Source organism: Drosophila bipectinata, chromosome 2L (genome assembly GCF_030179905.1).
Source record: "Drosophila bipectinata strain 14024-0381.07 chromosome 2L, DbipHiC1v2, whole genome shotgun sequence".
NCBI lineage: Eukaryota > Metazoa > Arthropoda > Insecta > Diptera > Drosophilidae > Drosophila > Drosophila bipectinata.
In genome coordinates, this window is record NC_091736.1 from 14,859,776 (window position 1) to 14,877,359 (window position 17,584).

A 17,584-nucleotide genomic window follows, 5' to 3' on the forward strand; every position below is an offset into this window, starting at 1 on the left:
AGTCATAAAAAAATAACTTAATTAATCTAAGATTATTAAAATTTACCTAATTAAATTAATAGTTAATTATAGTAATAGAATATTTAACATAAATATATGGCGGGCAACAAATGTTAACATTTATCATATTTACATAAATTGGCAACACTGACCGATAACTCTTTAGAGATGTGTTCGCAAAATATCGATACATCGATGGTTTTACCATCTATAATATGCGTCACTTTTAGAAACGCCGCGAAGTTTTTTTTGCACAAGAATCTCTCCCCGCTTACACCAAATTACAAAGAACCTAAATATGTCGGGAACCTCTCAAAAGTACAGGAATTTCGTGGCTGAGCCCATGGGCGACAAGGCGGTGACCGAGTTGGCTGGCATCGGTGACACGCTGGGTGGAAGGCTAATTGAAGCTGGTTTTGATAAGGTGCGTGTGTGTAAATATGATGACGCCATGTGCGCAAATAAACAAAGTGCCTGAATGTTTACAATTTTAATCTGACATTGATTTCAACAGGCATATACCGTTCTGGGCCAGTATCTGGTCCTTAAGAAGGACGAGGAGCTCTTCAAGGACTGGATGAAGGAGGTCTGTCACGCCAGCTCCAAACAAGCGTCGGATTGCTACAACTGCCTGAACGATTGGTGCGAGGAGTTCTTGTAAGCGGCGCTATACACCTGGAGCAGAGTCAATCTGTGCATCTGAAAAAAAATCCTAAGCCGAAGCTAATCAAAGCATTTATTTATAAGGCTTTCGTTTACGTTCTTTGTTAGATTTTAAGGTGTAATAAATGTACAGTTGCCAGATAGATCCTGCAGGTGGTACAGTTCCGTTTGGCTGCTAATGTAATTTATAAATTCCAAATTTTTTAACCTGTACAATAAAAAATAATAGCATATATCCTGAATGTACTCCATATTGGCACATATCTCCGTTTATGTAATTATTACCCATTCTACATTATTTACAAAGCGTGAAGATAGTGAATAAAGTATATATGTATTTCGTAAGTAAAAAAAATTGTATAACTAAAATGTAGTTAATTGTATCCTAGTGGGCGTTGAACTTGATCGGGCGATGCTGTAACTCGTAGGTGTCAGTAGATTCTGTAAAATGTGGTGCAGTGGTTATAGTTTAACAAAAAAGATATAGATCAGCTTAGATAAACAAGAGGACAGACATTTTTTATTCAGCCAACCTAGATTCTTTATTTGAAATTCTGTTCTCTTTGTAGTTCTGGCTTGCAATATTCGAACTCAAATGTTAACGTTCCCGCTAAGTATTCGATAGTTGTTTTTTAAATTTATCGAATATATCCGCCGCCGTAAAACATTAGATTGGCACGATCTAGTGCGGAATAAGTTTATATCTCTAGTCTGCAATCCATACGAGTACAATCCGCTTGCAAGATCGGTAAACCTGTTTTAAATGTGCTTAAAATATACCTTAATTATCGATATATCGAAATACATTCCATATATCGGTACTTGAATCGCAGCTCGTGGTATCGATACATTAACTCTCTCACCTCTATTTTACTGACGAGAATTACGCGTGAAAATACCAATGAAAATCAAGAGGAAAATCTCGCAATATAGCCAAGCGGTGCAGTAAATTGCAAAGTAAGCGAAGCAGATCGGCTTGGGCCCACGCAAGGCCCAAAATGCAAAAACCACACACGCCAAATTCAACAAAGTGAAAATATTCGGTGTAGAGTCCTATGTGCTGGTGTGTGTGTGTGTTTTTCTTTGTATATAGACTTGAGACAACCGTGCGAGGCGGGCCGCGAGTGCGAGCGAGAGAACTGCTGTGGTGTGGCTGTGTTATTTCAGATTCTTAAATAAATCCGAATTAAATCGAATTGAATCGACTTTTATCATTCGGCCCTTTCGTCTTAGTTGATTAGTAATTAAAAACAGGCGTATTGCCAGTGCTAAAACTGCCCTATGGCCAAAAACAGTGCCGCTTGGGGACTTTTGTAGCCCCCGCCGCCTCGCCGTCTCGATATTTATATGTAGTTTGCTCGCCCAAAACGAAAGGTAGCAACAACGTTTCCTTGGAAAAAGCTGTAAATAGTAAACAAAATTGTCAAGTAAACGGGACGAAGCTATTGAAAGGTTTCGAGAGTTCGAGTGCGTTGTCAGCGGCTGCCCAGCGAGCTAAATCCCCCAGGCGCTGCCCTGGGCTAGCTATAGAATCGGGGAAAAGAAAACACAAAAAAAAATTTAATAATAACAATAAAGAAAAGAACATCAAACACTCAATACAGGAACTCTCTTTGCCCAGATCCGTAATCGTCTTTGAAATTCGTTCCTAGTGCCATTCAAATATCCGTGCCAGTGGTGAGTGTCAGTCTCCGTCAAATCTAGCCATTTTTCCGTGTTTCGAATATCCCGGATTACGCCTTACTCGGGTATCCTCCGGGAAAATTCCAACTCCGTCATTACATCAGCTGTTTCTACGGCTTTTGTGCTATAATTTAGCCTTTTTCTGTTCGCGGGTCGCGCGTGTGACGTTGTTGTAACCGTAAAACGAGAGAGAGAGGCCGAAAGAGAGTCGTTGGAAAGCGGGCGAGAGAAAGCAGCAGTGAAGGGCACGGAGCGGGGGCGGTTCCGGTGCGAGAGAGCGTAGTAGAATATAGTAGATAGGGCGGCTAGTGTGCAAGCGAGCAAGCGAGAGGGAGCCAGGGTGTCCAAGAGAGCGAGAGCGAGTGTCCTGTTGGTGCTCTACCTCCCTTCTCCCCCTGCTCCACTCCCGTGTACGGAAAATTCAATGACCTCATTTGTCTCATGTACGGAACTTTGCCTTTTTTTTTCCATCCATCCATCCCCCCAACCCCCCCGGGAAAATCGAAACAGGACTAAAAGGAAGACCAGCAGCGACAAGGAACCAACCAAGTTCGAGAGCAACAAACAAAGGGCACACCACTAGGCTACAGCAACGGCAGCACCAGGCAAAAGAAAAACTATTTGGAGCTGGACAAGGAGCTGCTGCAGAACCAAAACGATAACGATAACGAGCACCAGCCGCAGCAGCAGGAGCAGCAGCAAGTACCCACACAGAGCGACGTTAACCAATGGGCACCAACTCGGGAGCCACCGCTGGCATCAATAACAAGCCGGTTGGCGGTGCGGGAGCAGGCGTACTCGGCGGTGTTAACTCCTCGATCGGCGGCGTTCTAACCAACAGCCTGGGCGGCGGAGGAGGCGGCGGCAGTGGCGGTCTGAGCATCAGCGGTCTCAACGCTGGTGGGCAGAACGCCAATGTGGGCGGCTTGGTCACCGGCATGGGAAACGTTGGCGACGAGGGCGGTAACGGTATGGCCGGTGGCGGCGGCGGACCCAACAATCAGCAGGCAACAACGCCCCAATACACAATACCGGGCATATTGCACTTCATCCAACACGAATGGTCACGATTTGAACTGGAGCGGTCACAATGGGATGTGGACAGGGCCGAATTGCAGGTGAGTTATCCTTTAAGTCTATTTATACTCTAGTTTTAGAAACTAAACTAATCACTTTAGTCTACTAACTTAAGTAGCACCCTACTACATAAGACATTTTCGATTTTTTTAGCCATGGAGTTCGGTTTGGGGTCCTTGGGGGCCCACTTTCCATTTCAATGATTTGTTTCCGAGGCGCTAATGCATGAACATGCAAGGAAGGAGCACCACCAGGAGGTGGAGGAGGGCCTTTGCTGTCTGCATGCAAGCGAATCGTGGCAACCAATTGGCGTAATCGAGTTTCTGCTCCAAAGAGCATTTTAGCCAAAAAAAAATGGATGTACTTGTAACTGAAACGAGGAGGGGGTGGGTGGCAGTACTACCCACCTTATCATCAGTGTCAACGTCTTATCGCTTTCACCTTCCAACCAGGTCGGGACGCGCTCCAATCACACGTATTATGGGTATCGATGGCATCTCTCGCCTCCGGACATTCCGTTACGCTCCAAATGCAACGTGACATTCAAATCTCTCTCGCACTCACACACTTTGCATCTCTGCCGCGAACTGGAAAATGGCTAAAATACAACAAGAAAAAACGAGTTAACATTTGTCGCCGGTCCGGGCCGGGATTTATGAACCTGTTCGCCTTGTTTGCCATTTTGGCCAAAAACGTACCACAAGTTCGAGTGGGCAGAAGTAGCAACAACCCACAGTGGACGCCATTTTAGTTTCGTGCGAGGGGGGGGAGGAAGAACACTATTCCCGCTCCCTTTCCAAGCCCGCTTCTATTTCCGTCCATGTCGTGCACATATTTTTGTGTGTCAGTGTCGACGTCCTTGTCTCACAGAACGACGGTTTCTTCTTCTTCTTGTGAATGCATCCACTTCCACTTCCTCCTACTGGGCCGGCTTTTCCTGCTGTATGGCTGGTCTGGTCTGTCAGGCAATTACCAAGTACAGTGGGGTCTAACTCGCGCATCTAACTGAGTAGTTGGTAAATAAACTTTTAGGTCCCACTGTACCATTCAATTAACACTTATAGTCCCCCCGCCCCCCAACACTGCCATCAAGAAATGACGCGACAGCTGCTAATAAATTTTCAATCATTTCTCTCTGAAAGCTGAAAGGCTGTGTGTGGGAATGCAATTTGTAGAAAAAGCAAACTATTTCATATTAATATTTCTATTTATAAACATTATGTAATAGAAGGGACCTTATTCCATGGATGTGATTCGCCGAGAATTATAAATCTTCAGGGCCATTAAGTAACAAATGCGCACTTGTCATGGCATTTTCGTGAAAACTAGTTGCATGTGTAAGGTGCTAGCCACCTCTTCGGGCCATGCCATTATTTATTTGGAATATCCGGCATAGCGCGGCTTCTAATTAGCCAGCTTAAGGAGCCAAACGAAATGCCATTGAGCTGTAATTTAAATGCATAACATGTTTCCATTAACAAAACCAGCACAAAGTATCCCACTTTTCTCTCCTCTCTAGTTTGTGCTCTCTCTTCCTCTCTCTCTATATCTCTGTGTTGTTGTTAGTTTTGGTTCTGGGCTCCACTCATTCAGCGGATATGCGTTTGCTAAAGACAGGCGAGGGCAGAAAAATAGGAACTACTCATAAATATTATAAATCAAATTATAGGATAGTTATAGTACTTTTTCCAAACAAAATCTTGAATAAATAATAAACTTATTCTTATTTATTTTTCACCCCTACTGTATTTATTTTTCTGACCATCACTGTAGTTACCACCCACTTCTCCCTTGATTGTATTGGGGGCGTTGTCATGGGCTGCTAGGGAGAACTAGGAAAACACAAAAGGAAAACTTTCATTGCTTTACGCACCTTGCTACCCGCCACTGTGTCAGGTCAGGTGCAGGGCCACCCACTTTCGGGTCCACCCTACCAAATTGCGCAGTCTGTTGCTACGCTTCGTGAATGAACATGAAATGGGTGGTAGCGGGGCTGTCTATACATTGCAATTTTTTACGCATTTCGTTTAAATCGACAACAACAACAACAAAGCTTAGATCCTCCCCATCCCCCAGCTAATTGGGCCAACATGTAATTTTAATTTTCTTTTTTTTTTATAATGAATTGAATTTAATTGTTTTTTTTTGTTGTTGTTGTTGACGCAGCGGAGCGTCAATTATGGCCCGCTACGCAACTGGATTGCAACGTTGGGAAAGCCATATGGGAGAGCTTTAACTAGCGATACTAATTGAGTTTCTATAGTTTCCATTGGGGATTTATTACACAAATTAAGTAAATTATATTTTAAACTAGTAACTGGTCTTAAAAAAATCTCCCTTTTCTTTACAGGCCCGCATCGCAATGCTCCTGGGCGAACGCAAGTGCTTGGAAAGCCTCAAATCGGACCTGACGCGACGCATCAAAATGCTGGAGTACGCCCTGCGTCAGGAGCGGGCCAAATTCTATCGGCTCAAATACGGCACCGATCCGCCGCAACTGAACGAGTTCAAGCCCTCCAACGAGGATGCAGCATTGGCCGGCGAGGTGGCCACCGATTCGGAGGTACCATACAGCAGTGTTTCAAACACCACGTGGCGACAAGGACGACAAATGCTGCGCCAGTATCTGGCCGAGATCGGCTATACAGACAACATCATCGATGTACGCTCCAATCGGGTGCGCTCGATCCTCGGGCTGAATAACAATGCCGAGCACGATGGCAGCGGCGGTGGACTGGGCGGTTTGGGTGGCGGCAGTGGGACCGGTGGCGAGAACCTTAACCCGAACATCAATGGAAACGAGAGCAACAAACGCGCCTCGGAGACAGAAGGTAGGCGATTGTGTTGAATGACCCCCTGTTGGGAGATTTGAATAATTTGCTCACATTAGGCCGTCATACTCCCGCTAAAAAAGTGCAACAATCGATCGACGAGATCATCGTGGACACCGAGGCGGCTGTGATGGCGAACTTTGAGTTCCTGGGCCCCAACGAGATGTCCGACGACGACGAAATATCCGACGACCTGGAAATGGTGGCAACCGACAATGATGACACCGACGTTAAAATGGCCAAAAGGGCCAAGTCTGGCAAGGATATGCTAACCGAAGGTAGGTTCTTAACCCGTTACTATCCCAATGATAGCCCTCTTCCCGCATGGGCCCGCCTCGCAATCACGCATTTTGGTTTTTTTATGTTTTCCAAATCTTAGCCATATATTAGTATATATATGGATCCAATTGAATTCGATTGTTTGCTCCAGCTTCCCAGCTCCAGCTCCAGCTCCCAAAAATGTCCTTGTAGCTGTAGCTTCTGTCTTCTGGCTTATTGTCTTATGATTTTTGTTTCTGCTTTTGTTTCATTGGCAACCACCTTCTGCTACGCTCGTGTAGATCTTGAGGCCGAGGTGGGAGAGCAGCTCTTGAACGAAATGAATCTTATGAACGAAGGTGCTTTGCGATGGATCTGACTTGCTTTTGTTTCTCAAATCTGGTTAGAAGCCATAAAGGGAGTCCTCCCCCTCTTCTATTGGCAATAAAGACTCAAAATTTAAGAGGACTGACTCCCTTTACGACTCTACAGATCATCATAATAATTATGTAATAATAATAGTATTTGTTAATCTTCCCGCAGAGGTAGACGGCTCCCTGGGATTGGGCGAACTGGCCCAGCTAACGGTCAATAATGAATCTGACGGAGCTTACGACACAAACTCCAAGGACGGAACTGGCGGCAGTGCCGGCGGTGCTGGTTACCGCAAGACCTGGAACGCCAAATACACGCTTCGCTCTCACTTTGACGGTGTACGCTCATTGATTTTCCATCCGGAGGAGCCGGTCCTGATCACCGCCTCCGAGGATCATACGCTTAAATTGTGGAATCTGCAGAAAACCGTACAGGCCAAGAAGTCAGCCAGTTTGGACGTGGAACCGCTATACACGTTCCGGGCACACACTGGCCCAGTTTTGTGTTTAGGCATGTCGCCCAGCGGCGAGACATGCTACTCAGGTGGATTGGATGGCAACATTGAATGCTGGCAGCTGCCATCGCCGAACATTGATCCGTACGACTGTTACGAACCGAACGTGCACTCCGGCACCCTCGAGGGTCACACAGACGCCGTGTGGGGCCTGACCACGATGCAGAGCAACATTGTGTCCTGCTCGGCGGATGGCACTGTCAAGCTGTGGTCGCCGTTCAACAAAGAGCCACTGCTCCGCACCTACTTGGCATCGGAGGCCGAGGGTGCGCCCTCGTCGGTGGACTTTGTGCGGAACGAGGTGGATCACATTGTGGTGGCGTACAACAGTGCACACTGCATCGTCTACGATACAGAGACGGGCAAGCAAGTGGTGCGGCTGGAGGCGGCGCAAGAGATGTCCGGCAACACGGGGAAGTTCATCAACAAGGTGGTATCGCATCCGACACTCCCGATTACGATTACGGCCCACGAGGATCGTCACATTCGCTTCTGGGACAACACCTCCGGCACACTTATCCATTCGATGGTGGCGCATTTGGAGCCAGTAACCTCATTGGCCGTGGATGCGCATGGTCTGTATTTGTTATCCGGCTCACATGACTGCTCGATACGGCTGTGGAACCTGGACAATAAAACGTGCGTGCAGGAAATAACAGCGCATCGCAAAAAGTTCGACGAAAGTATATTCGATGTGGCCTTCCATGCCACCAAGCCGTATATCGCCAGTGCTGGGGCTGATGGCCTAGCCAAGGTGTTTGTCTAAGGATCATCTAAGCCACAACCACAATCACATGCACCACCAACACCAACACCACCACCACTATGCGCACTCAACGGATAGTAAGAATTGAGAATTCCGAATAGAGTATCCCGTGTGTGTGCGAACTCTGCAAGGATGCAGTATCCACAGCCAGCAGCTCACAGCTAAGCGATTACGAGTTCAAGTTAAATAATTATACATACATTATATATATATACTATACATTTAAATCTAATTATACTTCGAACCGAGAGAACAACAACAAATTATCCATACATAAACGCAAGCGGGGAAGAAAGCAAAACTAAAACCTTAAAAAACCCTTAAAAAAAAAATACAAAAAATAAATTCAAAACGGCATTTTGAGAAAGTCAAGTAGGAGATAATACGTGTAATCTAGGAAAGTAAACTATGAAGCAATGCATATTGTGCAGCATATATAGCCTCAAAATAAGTGCAACACATCAATAAAACTTACAACAACAACACCGTAGCCGCAAAAACAAAAACAAAAAAAAAAAAGAATCTTGATTTTGTTGTAAAATCTTTTACACAAAATCGATTTATCTTTTTTTAATAATTATTAATTTTCCTGGCACTTGCACAGCGATTGTTCAGATATATTTGCCTGTAAATCAGCTCGACTTCCTGTACATTTTTATATATATACAAAAAACGACAAATTATACACCCCATATATATATACACTACATAACATATATACTTAATCAGTGCCCATGGCAAAAAAAAAATAAATAAATCCCTACAGTAGATCGCCTGGCTGATGGTAACTGGTAGATGAACCCTCGCTGTGAAAGTGCTCCTCCTGCATGAGGCCGGATGTCCTGCGGCAGGAATAAAAAATTGAATGATAAAACTTACGTAACTATGTAGACGATCAAATTCTATAGATTAAGCAAAAAAGCAAACATAATGCATAATAACCATGTAACCCCCGACTCCATATTAGCGGAAGGGCGAGAAAAAGTTGTAAATTAACATTAATTAGAGATGATGGCAGAAGAGCAAGAATTAGGCGGGCTTATATATATTTATTTTCGAGTAGCGATGTGAAACTGAAGCAAAACTTTACTAACTTTTAAGTGCAAAACAACAAAAAGCTTATATAATTTTTAATTGTCATTTAAAAAAAAAAAAGGGGAGTAACGCAATGCTTGATGATTGATGAACGAACCACGAGATTGGTGTGCAAATGGCAGATATAAATAATAATAATTGCAGGCAAGCTATAAAAACCGTATGCTAAGCTATTTATTTAATTTATGCCTAGTATTAAAAAGATGGAAAACTAAAAAAAAAAAACAAATGTTGGCGCCAATCGCCGATCCAATGGATTTCGTAGTTGAATATAAAATTAGATTCGCTTATCGATGAATGCGTACTCGTAATTTTAATCAATTAAATCTACGTTGGATGATCAGATATAAAAAAAAAAAATATATGTGACTTGAACGTGAAAGCCGAGCAACTCAATATTAGTTTTTAGTATTACCAATTATTATAATTATGTGAAGCCTTTCACCAACACTCTCCACACAAACACATATATACATCTATATATATATATATATATATATATACAAGCTAAAGTTGATATTCGAAACCGATGAATCAGAATCAAAAAAAAAGTGTACACACCAAGCAAATCCTCTTTTTTTATTATTTTAATTATGTATTTTAATTTACACACCTTAGTTGTTATGATCGAAAAACCGGAATCACCTTCTGGATGGTTCAGCCGATAATGAAGATTGCGTTGATAAATAGTTGAAGTGGATGGTTATGATCGATACCTAGATCTATATATAGATCGGTCTTCTAACCTCCACAAGTAAAACAAAAACAAAAACACAGTTATGTAGCAGATATATACATTTACCTATACATAAATCTATTGATTTCTAATTTTAATTGTAAATTTTTGATTTTTATTACCATGTATTTTTATTTTAAATAAAGTTTTACAAAATGAATCTGTGTGACTTGCGCCTGCCTTTTGATTTTCCAATTTTCCAAACATTTTTTTTTTTTTTTAGAATCTCCTCCAGCAAAAATTAAAAGAAAATCGTTGTAGACTTGCAGCTGGCTCTCGTTTGCAACGGAAAACATGAAACATGAAACGCCAAAAAAAATCGGTTGCCTTTTCTTTTTTGGAAAAGTTTTTCGCTGCTGGCAGCATTTTTTGGGTTTTGGAAATTTTTCAGTTTTTCTTTCGAAATTTTGCAAAGCAAACCGGGCAAACGTATTGCACACAACTCGAATATTTTTTGTTTTTCGAACCGTTTACAAAATCCACTGCCGTAATAAAAGGAAAAAACACCAGCAAAATGCAAGAGTTTCTTTTCACAAATGACAAGAATCTCCCACATAAATATTGTAATTTATTTGCATGCCAGAAGAAGGGAGCTGAAATGTAATAAAAAAAATAAAATATATAAAATAACAATTAAATACAAAATATAAAAACATAAATTGAGAATGGAATTTGACTAGGCCAAGGAGAAAACGCTAAGCATTACTCAACTAAGTCGTAATAAAAGTTCATTGTAGATTTGAGCATATAGGAAAGGTCCCAGATCCTAAAGGAACAGAACACACCCAGCACATAAGTTTATACATACATATAAAGTTAAAAACAAGATTGCATATTAACTGAAAATAACGATACTTTTATAAACAAATCGATGAAGTAAAAAAAATACTCGAAGAAATACCATTCACATTTCATGTTAAGATATAATAAAGTAAATAAATAAAATATTTAAACAGAACGTTAAAGTTGTTCTTTTTTTTTAATTAAAGGGAGTAAAAATATCAGTTTAAATTTCAAAAAACCCGCCTTTAACTTCAACTGTCATTGAATTTTTAGATCAACTAGCTCATATATGCGTGGTCTAATTCTTAGACCTAATGGCATATACGGCATTTGGTCACACTAAAAGCTCTTATAGGGCAGATGATAAAAACATTAAAATTATGGAAAATATTGTAGGAGATATTGATAAATCAGAGGTAAAAGGAGTATTTTATCAGATTATAGACACCTGCAGGAATTTATATTTTTTTTAGATACCGCCTCTCAACCAAAAGCGCATCCTGGCCTTTGTCAACCACTTTCTGGTCAGCACCTGCACCTTCCTCAACGAATTCGCTTTGGGATGCGAAACCAAGTTTGTGCAGATGGAGAGGCAGCTCCAGAAAACCGAAGCATCCCTCCTAATTCTGGAGGCAAAGCTGGCCTCCATACCCACCGAGCAAACTGCACAAGAAGGTGTACCCCCGGAGGAAGCACAAGCCAGTGATCCGAAACCCCAATCCACCGGAGAGGCTGATCCCGAAGCGGAAATTCCATTCCCTTCGGAACCTGTTGGTGTGCGAGCTTGCGAGGATGCGCGATACAGAAAGTTCTTTAAGATGCTGCATGTAGGAGTGCCTGCGCCAGCTGTTAAAATCAAAATGCAATCCGAAGGCCTGGAGCCCAGGATACTAGAGTAAGATCCTCCTAATCCGGTCATCCAAAAGGATAAGATTAATGTATCCATTTTACAGAACTCCCGACCTTATCCTCGCTGACGGTATCCTTGAGTAACCGACTGCCACATTGTGATATAGCACTTGTTGCTACCTTTTTTTGTTTTTTGGAAATAAACATTTTGTACAGCTTACGTCTACAATTTAATTTGTTTTATTTCCCGCCGTGTGGTGGCGGGTGAAAGAAAACAACTTAAAAACACTTCGTTAGAAAAAGAATTTCCGGTTGGAACGAGGAGCCTAGAACTGGATCATCTGTCCCTTGCGCTTCTTGTCTCCTCCCAGCTCGAAGTGCTTGCAACGCTTCAGGGGAGTCTGCTTGCGGTACTTGCACTCAGTGCACTCCATACGCAGCACAATTTTCTTGGTGGTCTTAGCCTGAAAATCGAAAAGAGATTATACCGATTAGTATATATTACTCTAGGAATAATATATATGCTTAGATGGTAATGAGGTGTCTGAAGTTGCAGGTGAGGCGTTGTGTCTGTGGCATCCACAACGCTGCCTTCGCGGCCGCACCAATGCAATAACAGTTTTAATCTGGCACAGTTTGTTCCCGCCGAAAAGCCGAATGCCCGTTGGGCGCAGCAATTTGGTTCTACTAAGTGCCATTATCCGATTTCCAAAGATCTAGAGATCAGATATAGCCTCAAATCTTTGTAGGCATCTGATATTATCTTATCTTGGAGTGGGAAATATCCCAAGGAAGAAGATCTCATATCTCAAGATCCCGATCACCGGGTGATATTTTACAATAACTCCTTTCCAACAGAATCAAAAATCTTACCTTCTTCCTGAAGATGGGCTTGGTCTGACCTCCGAAACCCTGCTGCTTCCTGTCGTAACGTCTCCTGCCCTGAGCACCCTTGCGCTCCTTGGACTTCTTGTACTGCGTTACCTTGTGCAGCTTGTGGACCTTGCACTTCTTGCAGAAAGTGCGACGTTGTTTTGGTACGTTCACCTATGGGGCGACACAACAAACACACAATTAGTTAGTAATTTTTGTCAATTTTACAAGTCACAAACGGGAAATTTTCGTAGCTGAATAAAACCCACTCGGAGCACATCTCGACACTAAATTTTTCACTTAAAGCAAAGTCCGAAATGCACTTTGTGCAATCGCATTCTCTTTTCCGTAAGATATCCATTATTAAAGCCGATGCTCGACGATTTTACGAAAGCAAAAAGGGTGCTTACCATCTTGTTTTCTTGAGCGGCACAAAAAGAAGGAATTAGAGATGGGTAGGTATTTAGAGATTTTCAAAACATCGGTAACACCGGCTGACCACACTATAACGTGAAAATGATATGCGGTCACATTAATAAGTTGCGAGTGATGCCAATTTCTCATTTTCGGGTATAAAAATAAGGTGTTTTCAATTCTTTATTGCAAAAGGAAAAGGTGTTTTCCTTTTTCTAAACTTTTTTTTGACATGTTTGTTGAAATACTAGAAGATTCTGCTACCTAAGTTGACAAAAATCGTCACAGTATTAAAGGATTATAGTTTTTCATATTTTATTGTCTTTTTCAGGCTTTTGAATGTTTTTTGTTAGATTTTTATTATTGTAATTTACTATCCATTTTTATTGTAATTAATTCTTTGTATTTTACTTTTAAGTTTTATAATTTAAATTACAATTTTTGAATTTGGCAGCACTGTTTTCTTTGTGATACCCTGGAATGTTGGTATTTTTTAGATACTGCCACACAGAAAACCATTTTCATAATATTTGTATGAAACTTGGACAATTTCGGCTTGAATCTTAAAGTATAAGCAATTTAAGAGCACAATTGATCCAGTCACCGACTTTCCGAAGCCACCCAAAGCCATAGAATGTAAAGATGTTAAAATACATAAAGAGGCAAACGAGTAAGTGGCTAAACTTTCCGCAACTATTTTCACCCAACCACCCCTCACCACCTCTTTTGCGTATTTCTTTATTATTAAGTTAGTGACACGAATTCTCTGAATGATTTATTACAGGCCGCCGCCGCAGCAGCCAAGATGCCACGGATGCCGCTGCCACCTGTGCCGCCACACCCGACGGTGTTGACGTCGATGCGACCGATGGAGCGGTGTCGCAAAAACGTCACTCGTTGCGCTCCACAACCAGTTTCTGTGATGAAGTGTTCCTCGAAGCGGAGGAGGATGGTTCAGTTGGGGGCGGGGGTATGGGAGTGGGAGGTGGGCCCTCCGATGGCATCAGCCTTTGCAGCCACGATGGTAATTATAATTCATATTATTGCCAATCACGTTCGCACCTTGTCATGTATGTAGTGTGTCTTCCCACGTCCGATAATTCAATTATTATACTGAAAGTCATAATGTATATATATAAGTATTCCCGGTATTCTTTATGGAATGTGCCGAATTATACAAAAAAGGTTCTGCGATGGAGTGGAGTCCAAAGTTTAGCTTTCCATGTCACTAATGACATCGATGATTGGGGTTTAATTATGGGACTCGTTCTTATCTTCTTTGGGTTTTTTTTTTTTTGTGGCTACATCTTCTTTCAATAATTAACACCTCCATTTCATACTGCTTATTTAAGAATTTCTCTTTTTGCAGACATTTTTACATACAATTCGCGGCTTTCGATGAATCTGGCTTCTATTGTGAGTGAACCCAACTGCCTTAGTTACTTTGTGCAGTATCTGGACACACGGCATGCCCTGCCTTTAATTAAGTTCTACCTGGACATTGAGAATTTCAAGAGAGCGGCGCTCACACAAGAAAAAGAGTCACCCCAGGAGGAGATTACCAAGAAGACGGAACAATCTTCGCCGAACAAAGATGACAACGATGTACCTGAACTAAAGACGCTGTGCGATCTTTCTATGCGCAATCCTCTTACCGACGACGAGAAGAGTCGGATTTATGCAGAGACTAATAAACAGATCAATAGACAGAAGTATGGATCCGGAACAGAACTATCCCGGGCCAGTGTCAGCGATGCTATCGCCATCTATCAAAAATATCTGATAGTAAATGCCGCCCTGCAGGTGGAGCTTCCCATTGTTATTCTCGCTCACATATCACTTCTACTGTGTGGCCGGGACAAGGCCCAGCCCAGCAGCCCCATCCCAGCCAGCTGCTTCGACGAGGCGAGGGAGTATGTGCTGGAGCAATTGGAGCGAGACCACGTACAGGGATTTCTACAGAGTGGATACTATTCCACCTACTGCTTGGAGTTGATTGAAGGTGGCTCCATAAACATCTACGATGTCCTCTACAGCGAACTGGCTTTATTCTACTTTACCGAGTACCTGGAGCAGCGACAGGAGCGCGAATGCCTGGAATTCTGGATTACAGGCATTAATTTTCGGAAGAGTTTCGCTTGCGAGGAAAGTGAGGAGGATCGTAAGGCAGCCCAGAGCGACGCGATGATCATATACGACAGATACTTCTCGCTGCAGTCCGACTGCCGGCTCTGGATGTCGCAGAAGCTGCGATTGAGGGTCGAACAGGCCATCTGTGCTCCTGGCGAGCTGTGGCAGGCCTTTGACTTGGCTCTCTTGGTCACGGCAAAGTATCTGGAACAGAAATACTTTACAGACTTCCTAAAATCTCACATCTTTGATAACTATGTCAACGAACTGAAAGCTAAAAGGGGTAGGTGGCACTTTATATTCATTATTATGATATTCTATAATAATATCCCGATTTTGCAGAAACATCCACAACAAACTCGAACATTCAGCACAAGCTAAGTCTACGGAGGACTGGGAAATCGGCAAATGCCCAACAGCGCCACCGCAAGGCTTTATCAATGTCGGATTGCACGCACATCTCGCAGCACAACACCCTGCTGGCCTCGATGGACCAGCTGCCGTCGAAAGCATCCATTAACCAGCCGAGTGGCAACCTAAACATCGATTCCAGGCAGCTGACAAATCCACAGCTGTTGTGGCAACGTCCCAGTGGGGCACTGAAATTCGGTTTTGTAAACTCTTTGGGACGTTACGAGCGGGACTTTGAGGCCGTGGATGCAGTGGCTCACAAATCGCAACCCTGGTCGCTGAGCGTCAGCGGTAATAGGATCAAGAATGCGATGAGAAAGCTGGTGAATCTCCCAGAGGACAATGTGCAGGAGGAGATTGCTTGGCAGGTGGCCGAAATGATTGTCAAGGATGTGACCAGCATTACGCTGAGTGGCAAGACATCTCCACTGGCCTAAAGTGCTATTTAACTTTTTGAATTTATTTCATATATTTTATTTATTTATTATTTTTATGCTCAAATCAATGCGAGAATCTCCCATAGTGCACAAACGCTCTCTAACTCACTTTTTACTCACTTTTAATATTTATCTTTGACTTGTTTATGTACAAAAATGAAAAACAAAACAATCTTATTTATGTTGTGAGCTTTGAAAGCTTAATATTATTAACTAAACTATCGCTCGCTCATTTGTTATTGAACGCAACAAAACCCCAAATCTCCCCAAATCTCAAATATATATACATATAGAAGATAATCGCTTTGAGGTCTTGATTTCATTCCGTTTTTAATTATGAAACATCATTTGTAATATAGAATGTATATGAATATTTTTGCATACTGAACTACAATGAAAAATTTATTGTTATTAATAAAATTTTTCAATAATCATGATTGGTTAGTTTCATTGCCACCTGGAGGAGGCCTAAAACTTGTTTTGGAAATGGATACTTGGACACGAAACAGAGTCATCATACGCACTCACACCTTTTACCAAAAAATAAACAAACAATTTCACTTCCTCATTTCACTCTCTCTTGCTTTAAATTTATTAACTTAATTTTAAAATATTATCAATTATAGACAGACTAATTCCCTTCCTCCAAGGCCACTTCTCCCGCCTCGCTGAACCATCTCAGAATCCTTATCATGGTCTTGGCCGAATATAGGCAGAAAGGATACTCATTGAAGCACAGCTCTGTAGATCCTCTCAATGCCAGTCCTCGACTGAAAGCCCGTCCTATCTTAACAGGAGCCATTTCTAGGGAAGATTCCAGATAGTCCATGAGCACCTCCGCCTCGGGAGACTCTTCCTCCGCTCCAGACATCAACTGGCAGATGAGAGATTGCAGGCACTCGAAGGGATCTCTCGAAAGGATTCGCTTCCAGTCGATGGCAGGAGGAGGTCTTTCTACTCTTCTGCCCTTTTGAAGACCTTCGCCTCCTCCGGAATCCTGGGCTTTTCGCAGCCAACCAAGTTCATGGCTCTGTATGGCGGATCTTCTACTTCGGAAGAGGTTCAAGGAGGCACTGGCCTGTTGAATGGGTGCAATGGCCATTTGAATGGGTTGAGCGGCCATCCCGGCCAGCTGGGTTATACCACGAATGGGCCGGATCTTGACCCAATCCTGGGCTAGCAGATGCATCATGTACATGGCTCCCAGGCCAGTGGCAGCCAGTAGTATCACTCTAAGAAATAGATTAAATTTTTTATTTAAAATGCCATATCTTTCAATTAAAGACCCATATCATAGACAACCCACACTTAACCATATCCTGGGTGGAGCTCCTTGACATCTTAAACACAATCTTCTCACCTGAATCCCATCCTTTGGCAGCAAAGTCGCGGTATCCTGTCAGGTCCGAACAGCTTGAATGTCAGCCTTCAAATGGGCAATCTTCGCGGAGTGGAGCTCATGTTAAAGCCACAAAATTGGATGCCAGGCTCCACTTTGATCGCCCCAAAACGCGGTAAGCTCCCAGTTCCAAGCCGCTATCCCCAGAAACCGGAACCACCACCGAAGTTATCATCAAAACAAAGTCCATCCCACCGCTTTCCGCAACGACTATAGCGTCGGCGATGACATAATAGCCTCATCGAATCGAGTTGTCCAGGCAGCACCTCCTCCTCCTCCTCCTCCATCCT

The 17,584-nt window shown here is 42.7% G+C and overlaps 6 protein-coding genes across 11 annotated transcripts; 4 read left to right on the forward strand and 2 right to left on the reverse strand.

Moving 5' to 3' along the window:
* Positions 1-208: 208 nt before the first annotated feature.
* On the forward strand, positions 209-898 carry baf (barrier to autointegration factor). The gene is made up of 2 exons (XM_017242191.3): positions 209-424; positions 515-898. Exons 1-2 carry the CDS (start codon positions 299-301, stop codon positions 659-661), a joined length of 273 nt encoding a protein of 90 aa, XP_017097680.1. The 5' UTR covers positions 209-298; the 3' UTR covers positions 662-898.
* A 581-nt stretch (positions 899-1,479) lies between these two features.
* On the forward strand, positions 1,480-10,158 carry Cka (Connector of kinase to AP-1). 6 transcript variants are annotated; one of them, XM_070277786.1, is made up of 6 exons: positions 1,480-1,620; positions 2,857-3,464; positions 5,774-6,254; positions 6,314-6,532; positions 6,815-6,871; positions 7,056-10,158. In XM_070277786.1, the coding sequence occupies exons 2-6, from the start codon at positions 3,075-3,077 to the stop codon at positions 8,165-8,167; spliced, it is 2,259 nt and encodes a 752-aa protein (XP_070133887.1). In that variant the 5' UTR covers positions 1,480-1,620; positions 2,857-3,074; the 3' UTR covers positions 8,168-10,158. The 6 variants fall into 6 exon arrangements, with proteins under 6 accessions (XP_070133887.1, XP_070133890.1, XP_070133891.1 ...); XM_070277789.1 differs by having other exon boundaries at positions 6,338-6,532; XM_070277788.1 differs by lacking the exon at positions 1,480-1,620 and adding an exon at positions 2,019-2,037.
* A 929-nt stretch (positions 10,159-11,087) lies between these two features.
* On the forward strand, positions 11,088-11,859 carry CCDC53 (Coiled-coil domain containing 53). The gene is made up of 3 exons (XM_017242331.3): positions 11,088-11,197; positions 11,255-11,676; positions 11,735-11,859. Exons 1-3 carry the CDS (start codon positions 11,096-11,098, stop codon positions 11,772-11,774), a joined length of 564 nt encoding a protein of 187 aa, XP_017097820.2. The 5' UTR covers positions 11,088-11,095; the 3' UTR covers positions 11,775-11,859.
* On the reverse strand, positions 11,855-13,068 carry RpL36A (ribosomal protein L36A). The gene is made up of 3 exons (XM_017242332.3): positions 12,914-13,068; positions 12,504-12,677; positions 11,855-12,094 (listed from the first exon to the last, which is right to left on the reverse strand). Exons 1-3 carry the CDS (start codon positions 12,914-12,916, stop codon positions 11,957-11,959), a joined length of 315 nt encoding a protein of 104 aa, XP_017097821.1. The 5' UTR covers positions 12,917-13,068; the 3' UTR covers positions 11,855-11,956.
* Positions 13,069-13,414: 346 nt separating this feature from the next.
* pkaap (A-kinase anchoring protein pkaap) lies at positions 13,415-16,332 on the forward strand. The gene is made up of 4 exons (XM_017242542.3): positions 13,415-13,587; positions 13,702-13,941; positions 14,287-15,330; positions 15,390-16,332. Exons 1-4 carry the CDS (start codon positions 13,560-13,562, stop codon positions 15,893-15,895), a joined length of 1,818 nt encoding a protein of 605 aa, XP_017098031.2. The 5' UTR covers positions 13,415-13,559; the 3' UTR covers positions 15,896-16,332.
* Positions 16,333-16,526: 194 nt separating this feature from the next.
* LOC108125774 (uncharacterized) lies at positions 16,527-17,266 on the reverse strand. The gene is made up of 2 exons (XM_017242101.2): positions 17,256-17,266; positions 16,527-17,127 (listed from the first exon to the last, which is right to left on the reverse strand). Exons 1-2 carry the CDS (start codon positions 17,264-17,266, stop codon positions 16,527-16,529), a joined length of 612 nt encoding a protein of 203 aa, XP_017097590.2.
* Positions 17,267-17,584: the final 318 nt, after the last annotated feature.